At 39.3% G+C, this 14,504-nt stretch overlaps 1 protein-coding gene across 5 annotated transcripts in view; it reads right to left on the bottom strand.

Moving 5' to 3' along the window:
• The window catches only part of Pparg (peroxisome proliferator activated receptor gamma), a 130,940-nt gene that overhangs the window by 20,213 nt on the left and 96,223 nt on the right, over positions 1–14,504 (bottom strand). For all 5 annotated transcript variants that reach the window (XM_031382998.1, XM_031383000.1, XM_031382999.1 and 2 more), the window contains one exon: positions 7,949–8,148. In XM_031382998.1, the coding sequence (XP_031238858.1) occupies positions 7,949–8,148 (200 nt within the window). The remainder of the gene's footprint in view (positions 1–7,948; positions 8,149–14,504) is intronic.

Genomic DNA, 14,504 nt, shown 5'->3' with positions numbered 1-14,504 from the left:
CAGGGTTGGGTTGCTCTAGAAATACTGCTGCCCTCAGTTCACTTCAACCATAATGCTCATCACACCTCAGAGAGGAGAGACGAGAGGACTCAGAGGCTTGCTGCTGCCTTTGATGGTTGACAACAACTAGGAGCAAATCATATTCACTGTTTCTTGGACATCTTGCTTCGGTTTACCCTAAGTCTTCACAATCGGCATCATTAGTAAGGAGAAGATAAAGAAAAGGCAGAGTCAATTATAACAATTTAAATGTACTGTGCTATCCCTGAGAGTCAGATTCTAACCTTGAGAAAAATATGAGAGGATGAAAATGATTTTACACAACCTAGAAGAAATGCTTTCCTTCTCCCTGTCTCTTCCTCCTCTATTGGTGTTCTAGGGGGCATCATAGTGTACTATAACTTATATTAACAAAATATAAGTGACTTAACATTTTTATACAAGGCCTCTGGTACCTAACCTATGCTGCTCTTAACCTTGATATATGACAGCGGATGATCTTGAAGGTCTGATCCTCCTTCTTCTACCTCCCAAGTGCTGAGATTTCACAGGGGTGCACTATCACACCTGGTTCACACACACAACTTGCTGGGGATTAAGTACGAGGTTCCAAGCATGTCAAGTCCTTAGCTCCTTGATTTCCTTTATTCTCCTGAGTGTGGACCACAGAGAAAGCAGTTCAACCAAACATGCTCTATTACAGATAACATGAACATAAAATCATCACCTCAGGTAGGCATAACCACAGTGCTTGCTTAGAATGCTCAGGCTTTGAGTTCCATCCCCAGGATGGGAAATACAAGCACAGAATCAAGACAGTACACTATCTCTTCACACCCAGGACGACTGTACCCAGACTTGCCCCTTCAGCTTCCTAGTGAGCTTCTGCTCAGTCATGTGGGTTCTTGGCACAGAGCATATGCATCAGATTCTTTTACCTCCAAGTAAGCGATTTATCTGGAACTCTGCCCTGGTCCATCACCCTTGTGATTCTCCTTGACTTCCCCTGCCCCTCATATAAAGCCCCAGGTTCCTGTTTTTGAAACTCTGGGATAGCTGAACATAGGGCACCAAATCCTGCTAATTTTCTCTCCCAATTTAACAACAATGAGACTTTAACCCCTTGGCAATCAGTGTTGGTCAGGATATCCTGGCAGTAAAATACTCAAGGACAGAGAGAAGAGGCAGCACCCCCACCATCATTATGCCAAAGTAGTACAGTTTTGAAAAACAAAAACAAAAAAACAAAAAACAAAACCCTTCGGCATTTCTGAAAAAGTGGGGAGCTGGCAGAGAGTATGAGAGTATTGACATGTAAATGAACACCAGTAGAGATTTTGTTGTTGTTTTTCCTAGTTATATTTTATTATGCTAGGCTTTTTTTGTTTGTTTGTTTTTGACTCTGCATAAATTCTTTCTGCTTCTGTGTGGATCTGTCAAACTGAGAGAATGATTCCCAGGCCACCAGCTTACCAGTTCCCATACTTCAAATGATCCTCTTAGGCATCACTTTCACATCTCACTGGGACTTCCTCATCCTCAAAACTCCTAAGAAAGTAGTGGTTTGCCTGTCTCTTGGGAACCCAGTTGTTAACACTCTGCATCATTGACAGCCTTCTTTTGCTACAGTATTCTTTATAAAACAAACTGTTGATCACAGTCTGTACAAAGCTAAGTGAGCCCTAGCACTTTGGAATAGCTTGGAGAGTGTCTTCTGATGTTATACCAATTGCAGGAGGAGTCATGTCTTTAAAATTTGACTTAGTAAATTTTTTTTTTATCTATTTTACAATGTATTTACCTTCAGAAACAGCATCAAATGGCTCGGTAGGCATATTACATAGCAGGAACAAAAGCTACAACTAGACATGCTCAGGGAACCATCTAGGTTCTTTAGGATCCTAAATGAATACATGGTCTAAGAAAAATATGCAAATGATGAGAACAAAATTGCTCCCAGAACAGTGGCCAAGGCTCTGGGAATGAGATTTTTCTGATGCCCAAGCTTTGCTGGCCACAGAATGGTCCTTCCTTCCTTCCTTCCTTCCTTCCTTCCTTCCTTCCTTCCTTCCTTCCTTCCTTCCTTCCTCCCTCCCTCCTTCTCTCCCCACTACCTCCCTCCTTCCCTTCCCTTTCCTTCCTTCTTTCCTTCCTTCCTTCTTTTCTTCCTTCCTTCCTTCCTTCCTTCCTTCCTTCCTTCCTTCCTTCCTTCCTTCTCTTTCTTTACCACTAGGGATTGGACATGGGTTCATAAATACTAACCTCAGCCTGTAACACGGTGTGTATCTACCTCTTAGTAATCCATCAGCATGTTAATATATGAGTTATGAAAGGGACTACACAAATACTAAGTTCACAGCTCCTCTTGACTAATGAAACAACCCATTAAAGGAGATAAATAAGAAAGTTCAACTAGCACAGCTCAGGTTTCTCTGGGTGATTTCTCTAGTTAGCCACATATCTGCATAGTACCTGACCTACTCACAGGAAATCACATGGTAACAACAGTACGGAATCAGAGCTTAGTGAGAAAAGCCAGGCATGGTGCTGCCTAGCTTGTTCATGATCCTACCATTTAGTAGGTAAAGACAGGAGAAGCTGGAGCTTAAGTTGACCATTGGCTACAGAGTGAATTCTGGGTCAGCACAGGGTACATGAGATTCTGTTTCCAAACCAAACCAAACCAAACCAACAATAACCTGGCTTGGGAAAATATGGCCTTGTTTCATGGGCCTCTCCATCTTATAAAATACTTAGATTTTTTTTTTTCAAAGTAGAACACTACATTCTTAGAGCCTATCTTTTAAATTTTATTCCAGTCTTCTGCATCAGTTGGCTTTCATAGTATTAGGCACACATCTTGTCCTCTATGAACTACAGTTAATGAATGCTAACCCCAAAGCACATTGGTTTCCTCAACTTTCTTTCTGTTCTTGCTCCTGTGTTTCAGTTTTGCTTGTTGAAAACCATGGGGACCACAGAATGCAAAGACTCTTCTGAAAGCATGCACCATTGCTCTCTAAATAGGAAGAAACTGGAAGCTGAGGTACTTTACAAAGTCAAAGAGTTCTTTATAGCAAACCCTATGTAGAACCAGGATACCCTCTTGACTGTCTCTTTTCAAATTCTTTCTCCATGGCTTTAAACCCTTTTCAATAAAATTACTTTTCTGGAAAGAACTAGGGCTCTTCTGTTCTGGGGTCCTCAGGCAGTGCCTTTTGAATGATATTTCCTAGAGTCAACTGCTGCTTGTGATAGAAGTTAAGTTAGAAAGACTGTCAAAGGGCGGTGGTGGCGCACGCCTTTAATCCTAGCACTTGGGAGGCAGAGACGGGCAGATTTCAAGGCCAGCCTGGTCCATAGAGTGAGTTCCAGGACAGCCAGGGCTATACAGAGAAACTCTGTCTCGAAAAACCAAAAAAAAAAAAAAAAAAAAGACTGTCAGATGTAATGCTGTGTCCCCATGTAGTTAAGTGATTTAAGACAAACAAATGAAAACTTAATAAGAATTATTTGCATTCAAATGAACCAGCATATAACCACAGCTATTAAATAAATTGTTCAATTTCAGCCAAACAGTTACTCAGTGGATAAACAAAGGTACTGGCCAACTCAGTCCAACAACTAAAGAATAAATAAATAAAATAAAAATAAGTAAAGAAGCCAAAATGCTTCCCCCCTTAGCTATATTGAATATTATTGTTATTGTCTGGTACTGGGAATGGCACCCAGAGCCTTGTATGTGTAGGCAAGTGTTCTACTACTGAGTTATACATCCAAACATAGAATAATATTAGTTCAGATCTGTCATATCATTAGCTATTACCGATAACTCTGGTTATAAAGGAATTTGTTTTATTATTATTGATAGTTGGATCAAAAACGCCTGGACCTTAACTTCAGACATCTTGGGGATTACTCAGCACTATTTTCTATTTTATTTCTCTGGGGTCCCTAAGTTTTTCTCTGAGGATTCCCTCAATACTTTTCTCTTCAGGGGAGGATAGATATTTCAGTTCATTCAGACTCTTTCAAAGATGGAGAGAGACTCTACTTTGTTTAGCTGTAAGTGTAGGATTTAAAGAGACCTATCTTCCCCCGTCACTTGAGTCAGTATAATGTGATGGCCACTGTATATTTTAGAAAGCATAAATGTAAATGGGCGCAGGAATGTTTCCAGAGCAGTTTATGATTCTGCATGGGCTTTATGATTCAGAGGTTTTATATTTCATATACTATTCAGAATGGCCACTTTTCTAATGGCACCAGTTTGCTCCTATTATAGGAATAGCGACTTTACATGTGCCTGTCTTAAACAACATGATGCCTTGGAACCCAAAGTCCAACACAGTACAAATAAAAGTTTTATTTCTTATTTGTAGATAGAATACAGCCAGGACTTCACTAGGCATCACTCTCAGATGTGGAGTGAAGAGTTGGCAGGCATACCCAGGGTTTTTCTATTTATTGCTTTATGACAAGCCATGGCACTGAGAATGGTTTTTGAAAACCACTCTGTTTATTTTCATCAACAAACATGAGATCATGTGATCATTGTACCAGCGTGATAGTCAAACATCCTAAACTTCCAAAGTCCATTCGATTATCAAACTGACTTCAAGAAATGAGGGTTCTAGTTTCAACACACTCATGGGTTTCAGAGATCACCAGGATTTCTTCAGCAAGGCCTGTGCTGAAACAAACCCCTGGAAGAAAGTTAGGTAGTGGGGAAAATGGGTTCCACTCTATTTGAGGGTGTTGAAAAGGTATAATGCTCCTAAGACTTCTTTAGTGACTCTATAGCACACCTCCCCCTAACCCTGAGACTAGAATACCCAGTCCATACTCTTGGAGTCAAGATGATGAAAATTATTGGTATCTTATCCCAGAAATATGATGTTAAAATTGATTGGATAAGATCAGGAACATTTAATTATCTCTTTTGAAAGGTGTGAGTGGCCCCAGGGAATAAGATATAGAAGAAGGAAGTTTAGTAGAGGAGGGGGAGTGGCCCCTGCTAGCCCAGAGGCTAAGGCTGAGAGGGCAGCACTGGTGGGTCCCTAACAGGCTATGGTTAAATCGAGCAGTGAGATAATCATAAAGAATGGCCCCTTCAGTCTGATCATTTCCTTTTGCGAGGGTTATGGGTAATTGGTCATCCACTACACTGAGCAGCCTCCCCCAGGCTTGGCCTAACAGATGCTGATGACATCAGCTGCAAGCTGGGTGTGTAATGAGACCTAAGCTTCTCCCCTTATGGCCTCAGTCACTTTCTCACATCCCCCACCATCTCGAGAGGCCACACTTCAGCAAAACTTTCCCTATCAATGCAAATCTTAGCTTTCACAGTCCTGGCCAAGAGATAACATAACACCCCTGAGATAGATGCTATCAAATGAATAATAAGACCATGCTGATAAAGAACAATTCTCACTGCAAATCACATTTTGGGTTTCTCTTCCATATTCTCTATTGCACTGTTTCCATTGGTGCTCAATTTGATTTCATCAGATAAGGAGAAAACAGTGCCAAACACTGTTTTTATTTCTGTATAATCAGTGAATGGGTTGTTTATATTTGGTTGGGCCTCTTTTTCTTTTTCTAGACCCTAACTGGAGGCAATTCTGTCACTATCCAATTGCTAACGATGTCTAGTTTGATGAACAAATATTGGGCTAGTGAAAAGCCCTCTGTTGAAAGTCCATAATTTCAAAGGGCATAAGCAACTGTCTTTAATTCAATTAAACAAATAGTCTGAGTAACTATTATGGGGAAAGCACAAGCTTATGTGTGATAGGGAAAAATGACAACCCTTGGTCTCTGAGCTTGCGAAGTCTATAATCAAGCTTTTGTAGCCCCTTCCTTAAAGCAGCTTAATAGCTATTTGTTTCACAAAGGGCCTCCAATTATCTTATTTTTAACTCAAAGACCTAGAGCCAAAACGTCAGCTGGGATGAGGTTTCCAAGTGATGTCTAGTGGCTTGGGCACTGCATCTCTCAGAACAAAGATAGGAGCAAGCTGTCACCATTAAATACACTTAGATTCTTGCCTGTTAGGGTGGGCTGGCTTTCAGTCTCTCTCTCTTTCTCTCCCTCACCTAGCTTTTAAGTAGTACTAAATTGATAGAATTTCCAGCATGGTGTGCACTGGAGGTTAAGATGGTTAAGAACGGAGAGCCTGCAAGACGAGTGGCTCTAGGTAAAACTGAACTGGCTTGCCTTTCAGCAACCTCCTCCCTCCCCACTGCCTAATTCGGTAGCACCCAGACTCCAGTCCTCTTTCCTGCACCTGTCCTTGGCAAGCAGTTGCAATTTTCCTTCAAGTGTTAATTCTGTTTAGTCATTTGGCTCTGCAGTGTTCCTTTACTTTTCTGCCCTTGAAGTAAGCTTTCTCTGTAATCAAATCAGCTCCGCAGAGGCTTCGCTCGTGTGTCTCTGCTATGGCTGCTTTTGGTACTAAGTGCACAGATCCCTCTGTACTATTCCATAGTCCTAGAATAGCATGCTGAGAATGCTCCCAACTAGAAGTTGGGAAGCTTACATCAAAGCCTTAGGTTTTCTAGGTGCTTGCCCCTCTCCACTTCAGTTCCTTCTTCTTAAATGAAGATAATAATAAACAATAGCAGCCTTCAGATGGCCCTGGGCTGTAATGTAAAGAATGTGCAAAATACTTGGAAACTGTAGTGCCTAGGCCCTTGTGTATCACTGTGAAGGTATCAATCACCTCTCCTGCAGGGAGAAACTCAACTGTTCTTACTGACATGTGGCTTCCTCATAGCTATTAGCTGACCCCACTCGAAGTCCTTTAACTAAAAAGAAAGAAATAACCTGAAATAGCCATCAAAATACATTAGGAGATAATACGGATTTTTTTCCCCTAAAATCTGAACGGGGATCAAGTTATATGTATTCACCTAATAGTTGACCGGCTCTCCTGGCCATTGAAAGTAAGTGACTACACTTCTGCATGGGACTTGTAGCTCTTACTGCCTAGGGATATTCATCCTATCATAGACCATAATACCAAAGCCAGACCCTGGCTGTAAAACCTGAAGGACAGAGACCTGGTCCAGGACACACTTCCAGCTGCGGGTGGACTGGGGAGCAGCATCTAGGTTTCAGTTTAATGTAATTTGATGTAATGTAGTTTGATGTAATTAATGAAAGCTTCATATCAGAAGCTTTCTGCTTCCTAGAAAACTAGATTCAATGATAATTTTTACCCATTATGAATTTTCTAAACAGTGTCACTCAATGAATCTCCAGGTACTTAAGAATCCTTTTGTGTCTTGGGGTTGTATGGTAGTTCTAGCACACATGCACCCAACATTCTTGCCTGGGATATTTAGCATACCAAAGCAAACAAACACTCCATTGGAGTAGCATAGGCCACTTAGATCCTTGAAGAAAGTAGAATTCATGTATATAGTAGAAGGCTAGAGTCTTCAGGTTCTCAGGAATAAAGCTAGGTACCGTACTGTAAGGAAATAGGTCTCAAGATATCCTGATGTACTTTTGTGCCCACTTTGGACCTGCAACAAATGACCACAGAAAAACTGAAAGGTAGAAGTGGGACACAACACCTTTCCACACCTGCTCAGCCTCCTGCATGACTTCTGAGACAGTCTTGTGACCAGAAGGCTTCACGTTCATTCATGAGTGTAGAGATGACCTATGAGTTCTTGTATTACTCTCAAAGGTTTTTTATTACAGCTTGGAGGACTTACTCCCCTTTCAGAATAATGTTTACTTATCCTATTTGAAGACATTTCCTGTGTTTTGGACGTAGCCTGCCACTAGATTTTAACAGCCTGCAGCTGAACTTTTTTTTTTTTTTTTTTTTTTTTTTTTTTTTGCATACGCATGCGCACCGAAGCAAATCATTTAGTCAAAGGAAACAAGCCCCAGCCCCAGCCACCCCCAATGAAGAGAGCAGAAGAGAACTAACTGATTTGTCTGTTGTCTTTCCTGTCAAGATCGCCCTCGCCTTGGCTTTGGTCAGCGGGAAGGACTTTATGTATGAGTCATACAAATGCTTTGCCAGGGCTCGCAGATCAGCAGACTCTGGGTTCAGCTGGTCGATATCACTGGAGATCTCCGCCAACAGCTTCTCCTTCTCGGCCTGTGGCATCCGCCCAAACCTGATGGCTACAGAGGAAGAGGAATGACAGGATGAATCATTGGATCATTACTAGGGCTCCGCATTGTGCTCTCCCTAATCTTGGTTCCCACAGTGCGAGCCCCTCCTCTTTCCACCCAGCGCTGGTTTGCTCATGTTTTAATTTCACAACGGTAGCACAGACAAATGAAAATTAACTTATTTACTTCTTCAGTTAAAAAAAGGCAACATGTGATCCTGTTAGGAAATTGGAAGGATCTGTTTAGCAAACAGGAGTACATGTTCATTTGAACATGAATTGAGAGACAACTCCTATCCATCCATTACGCAAAGTCATCCTCTCTCTTTATAGAGCTTTCAAGTACTATAAAGCTAATTATTTCAAGCTAATTATTTCTTCCAACTCTGAGCATGTCAATGATCGAAATGTTCACACTGTGCTATGATTATGAATTTTTATGCCTCTAATCTTTCTGTAGAACAGTGTCCTGCAGACAGGGCCACTGTCATGTTTATCTTGGTAAACCCTGTTCTTCATAAAAGGTAAGGTGAGAACATCTTCATGTTTCATGAATTAAACAGTTACGGAGAAGTTCAAGTTGTACTGACAGGACCTGTTGATCTCAGGCAGCTCGCATGAGCTGTTGGTTTCTGTTGTAAAGAAAGACATTAAATGGATGGAAGTTGACCTACCCCCTGACTCTGCAGAATGTCCCCTTAATGAGGTTCATCAGAATACCTTTAATTTGGCTCTCAAGGGGTGACGAAGTGTGAATGCAAAGGAAAGATTTAAGACAGATTGAGGCCTAATGTAGGAATTAACCTGCGTGAGCTGGGGTGTCCTTTGTGCAAGGCCTGTATCCCATTCCCAGAAAGTTAAATAAATAGTAATCTGTTTACAGATTTTTTTTTTTCAACTTGAATAAAATTTCCTACTTCTTTTCTGATATTATTTATAAAACATTATATAATGTTTCTTTGGAACCATTCTTTGTTGTTGTTTTAAAATATTTATAAAAACAATAAGATAAATTTAAAATGGGGGCACTCAAGAGTTGGTTTCATGGTTAAGAGCACTTGCTCTTGTAGAGGATCTGGTTTGATTTTCAGCAACTGTTTGGTTGCTCACAATCATCTACAACTCAAGTTCTAGGGGATCTGGCACTCTCTTCTTACTTTTTTTGGGTATCAAGTATGTACATATACATACATGCAGGAAAAGTATAAAGATTAAAATAAATTTCAAAATAAAAAATATTTATTTAGTAGTGTGTGTATGTGTGTGTGTGTATGTGTGTGTGTGTGTATGTGTGTGTGTGTATGTGTGTGTGTGTGTACCACAGTGTATGTGTGGAGGATTTTCTCTTTCCACCATGTGTGACTCAGGCCATTGAACTCAGGTCATCAGGCTGGGCTAGCTCTCTCTTAGGGGCATTTTTTGGACACTCCTTTCCCACAGTGGAACATCTGGCTCTCATATGCAGTAGTATCTTGAGCACCATTCTATGTGATACTCAAGATGTTGGTGGGCTCTTTTACTTAGATGATAGGCTACTTGTGAGCAAAGGTTGGGGCACATTTACATATATCTCTAGCACTTGGTGGCACTCAATCAATGTTGCTGAATATGAGAACCAACAGATTTATGGTTCTTTTTTTGTTTTTGAGATGTTAAAAAATTAAAAAAAAATTGTGTGTGTGTGTGTGTGTGTGTATGTGTGTGTGTGTGTGTGTGTGAGAGAGAGAGAGAGAGAGAGAGAGAGAGAGAGAGAAAGAGAGAGAAAAAGAGAGAGAGAGAATTTACCTGTATCTTTGCATCACAGTGTGTACCTGAGGAGGCCAGCAGAGGGAAATGGGTCCCCTTGAATTGGGTTACAGACAGATGTTAATTGTTATATGGGTGTTGGGAATCAAACCTAAGTCCTCTGCAAGAACAGCTAGTACTCTTAATTGATAAGCCATCTCTCCAGCTTCAAGTGGATGGTTTTTATTCTTAGACTAAAGATAGTATGTCTATCGTAAGACAAGGTATATGGGAACATTTCTATCTGCTCAGTGACTTTATTTAATCATTGGTGCTGGGGATTGAGTCTTGGGCCTTGTGCATGCTGAACTCATGTTCTTACTACTGAGTCACAACTTTTTTTTTTTTATTGTATTTTACAGTTTGAGACTAGGTCTTGCTGCATAGCACAATGTGGCCCAGAATGTGAAACTTTCCTGCACCAACCTCTCTACTTGGTGGGATTACAGGTCACTACCATGCCTAGTGAATTTTGTTTTAGAGAAAGACTGATTTGTACTTGAGGCTCAAATGTGCAAATTCATCTCGGTTGGCCCTATACTTTATCATTAATAAAACTATTGCTCTATGGGGACCTCATAAGAGATCTTGCTTGGAGTTAGAGGGAAGAGCTGCTTGCCTCTCAGTTTACATTAGAGCAGCATATGTTTAGATACTTTTTCTAAATATAACTTTTGCACATGACCCCTTCAAATAGAAATCTTTAAACAGTTGCCATTTTTAAGTCAAAATTGCAGACTCCCTCTTCATTATTCTTCCATTTTAGCTGCACTGGGATAGGAAATGTCAGCTTACTGAGGGCCCCTCCCACCTGGTCTCCAGGTCCACTGGGCTCCCTCAATCTATGACTATGACACTACTGTCTTCTATTTTAATTGCTCTGGCCACAGTAGTCGAAAATGGTGTTTTCTCCCATGGTCTGCAGTCTCCATGAAGACAGGAGTCTTGCTCATTACACATAGCACTTAGCATTTTGTTGGGCATATATTAAGTATTTGTAGAACATTTTGAAATACAATGAATAAAATACATGTCCATCATGAAATGGAGAATTGCTCAACAGGGCCCCATCTGTCCCTGGGGAAACTATGGGCAGTTAATGGTTGCTGGAGGAGGCAGAGACATTTTCTTCAGTGGTGTAGCCACTGGCAAGTTGCCCAAGCTCCCGTAAATAACCCTTACACATGCTTCTGTATGTTATCCTAAGTAAACTCATTAGGCCTCAAAATAAAAGAAGAAGGGGAACAGGGAGGGAGAAGGGGAAGAGGAAGAAGGAGGAGAAGAGAAAGAAGGATGATAAAGACAACAATATAAAAGTAGAAGAGGGTCTGGGTAGTTTGGAAGAAGAAAGGGATAAGGAAAAGTAATGGGGTGAATATGATATGCATACATGAAAATGCCAGTTATGCCAATTAGTTAATATGTACAAAGTAACAACAATTTAACAACCATGCAGAAGATCCTTTTATAGTCCTTTGCAAAGCCTTTGGTAACCACCACCTTTTTCACACAAAACATTTTTGTTTTGTTGTCCTTTGAGGAAAAGGGGCAGAGCATGTGAGAACCATTTGGGAATGTTCTAAAATTACGTTTCCTACAGAACATTCTAATAACTCATCCCTATATCCAAATTGAAATATATATATGTATATATATATATATAAAACTTGGGATTTGAAAAAGGTTTCTAAATGCTAGGCTTTCTTGTATGCATACATTAGTTAGTGTGATGCTATTACTGCATTTCTAATGCATTTACATTAGTTATTCTGCTAGAATAGAAGTTATATGAATACCAGGTTTTATCTTTGCTCCTGGGTACAACAAAATACATAGACTATACAATAAATGTGTGAAAAATTAAATCCCAAAATATCAAGCTTAAAATTAGACAGAAGATGAGTTAATATGTACATTGGGAAGTTTACATGAGAGAAGGTAAGAATTATGACATATTAAAAGATGAAGAAATTGTGGGCTGGGCATATGGATCAATATGAGTTTGGGCTGGCCTCAAACTCATAGAGATCTGCTTGCCTCTGTCTCCTGAGTGCTAGAACTAAAGGCATGTGCCACTATTGCTGGCTATGATAGAAATTTTATAGACAAGGAATTATAAACATACATGGACATTAACATGCCTAAAATGCATTTTATCTTTTCTAGTGGGTAATCACAACAACCAAGTTAATTAGTTAATGACAGTTTCCTTTCACATTAGCAGTCCCTTACCTAACAAAATAGCTAAAGTTCTTTCAAGATCACTTTAATTAGGATGCCTAACAGTAGTGTTCTTCAGCTAGAATCTGAACAATTTCATACTTCCATAGGTAGAAGTTCTCACAATCGTTAAATCTCATGAATAAAGCATCTGTATTGATAAGTATCTCTGCTACAAGTTAGGCAGAACTTGTTCCACATGTAGATTTAGCATTTCTACAGCTCAGGGGCTTAGCAAAAGAAGGAGACAAGGTCCTGCTTGGTGGAACTAAATCTGTGTCTAACAGATCTGAAGCAGATAAACATTTTGTTTGTTTCTTTGTACAAAACAGGGATTCGTGTATCTCAGGCTAGTTTTGAACTTGCTATGTAGCTAAGGATGAACTTGAACAACTGATCCTCTGGCCTCTACTTCCCAGGTGCTGAGATTATAGTTGTATGCTCCCATATCTGGATTTTTTTAAAAAGAGAAAACTCTGGCTGCATTAGTTCATTTGGAGTCCCAGGTAATCCTAGCTACACCCACATTAGTGGAGTGTCTAGTAAAGGCACAAGGAGGGTTTAGCAAGGCCATGTTTTCTAAACATGGCAGGAAGCAGTGCAGAGGATGTGCTTTCTATGGCTATGAGATCAGACTGAAGGCCACTGCTTCCCCTGGAAGATAAGGCACAAACAACCAATATTTAGTTTATCTATTGGTCTCCTAATTTTTTAAAGCTGTTAGAGATTGGTGTTTTTAGTTAAGTAATTATTTTAAATTTATTTTTAAGCTGTTCTAATAATGGAACCCAGAGCCTGGTAAATGCTAGGCAAGTGTTCTATTAGGGAACTAAACCAGCACAGTTCCCAACCTTTGAGCAGAGAATTGGAGGTCAGGGAAGTTGGGCAGTTGTTTCCTAGAAGGCTGAAGTTAAAGCTTAGAAACAAAGATGGGAATTATATATTATATATAATATATAATATAATATATAATATTTTATATATAATATATATATAATATATTATATATTATATTATACATTATATTATATATTATAATATATAATATAATATATGTATATATTATATATAATATATGCATATTATACATTATGTATTGGGAACCAGGAAAATATATGCATACATGAGAATACATGTATATTGTATATATATGTATATGCATATATACATATGTAAGAATATGTATATTCTTATCTTCTACCAGTGATGATTAATTTCCAATGACAAAAGGAAAATATTTTCCTTGTTACTCTGAGTCACTGAGAGAGACTGTCTGGCCTCTTGGAAGGCAGTAGAATTAACACTGCCATAGCTGCCATCAGGAAGTCAACTTTCTGATTTCTTCTCTATGAGTTACGTAATATCTATGAGTTATGTAATAACTCTCTATGAGTTATGTAATATCTATGTTCCCCAACTACTTTACCTGGAGAAGATGTCTCAAGATTCCTTCTTATTTCTATATTTAGCTCTAAAACACTACAAAGATCTAACCATGCTGAACTTCAGTACTTGGGAATACACTTTGCTTTCTTTTTTAAAGCAACATTTGTCCGTTACTGGAGGCTTTACAAAATAAAAGGCAAATTTTGCCTGTTATAGCACTTGTCATAGACAGGAACTTCAATTTTTTAATTTGGGGTGGTTACACACAGAGGACAGACAGGTTGTTTTAGCCCAGTGGCAGAACATGTGCTTAGCAGGTTTGATCTCCAGCACCCCCCCCCGAAAAATAATTATCTAGAGAAATGTATCTCAGTTTTTTTTTTTTTTTTTTTTTTTTTTTTTTTTTTTTTTTTGGTTTTTCGAGACAGGGTTTCTCTGTATAGCCCTGGCTGTCCTGGAACTCACTCTGTAGACCAGGCTGGCCTCGAACTCAGAAATCCACCTGCCTCTGCCTCCCAAGTGCTGGGATTAAAGGCGTGCGCCACCACGCCCGGCTTTGTATCTCAGTTTTAAAACAAATCATGAGAATCAGTAGGTTCTCCTTCAGGAAGACTAGGTCTGAGAGAAGCTCACTAAGTTCTTAAAAGGTATGTTATCATATATATGATATAATTACCATATATTAATATAATATTAGCACATGACAGATTTATCACTTCATATTTAGTACTGGTATTGTACAATAAACTTTAGGTATGTGGAATAATTAAGTTTCTTGTTTTCTGAATCTGAGTATCATGCTAAAACATAGTAAACTAACATATTTTCAAAATATCTACCAAATTATAGCTGTATTAAAGAGAGATGCTACTAAATTACAAAGGCATATTTAAAATGGACTTTCAAGATAATAAATCAAGCAAAATAGAAGAATAAAGTTGGGTCCTACAAAAAACAGTTTTTTTTTTGTTTTTT

Source organism: Mastomys coucha, unplaced genomic scaffold (genome assembly GCF_008632895.1).
Source record: "Mastomys coucha isolate ucsf_1 unplaced genomic scaffold, UCSF_Mcou_1 pScaffold20, whole genome shotgun sequence".
NCBI lineage: Eukaryota > Metazoa > Chordata > Mammalia > Rodentia > Muridae > Mastomys > Mastomys coucha.
This window is presented reverse-complemented; position numbering and strand designations above follow the sequence as displayed.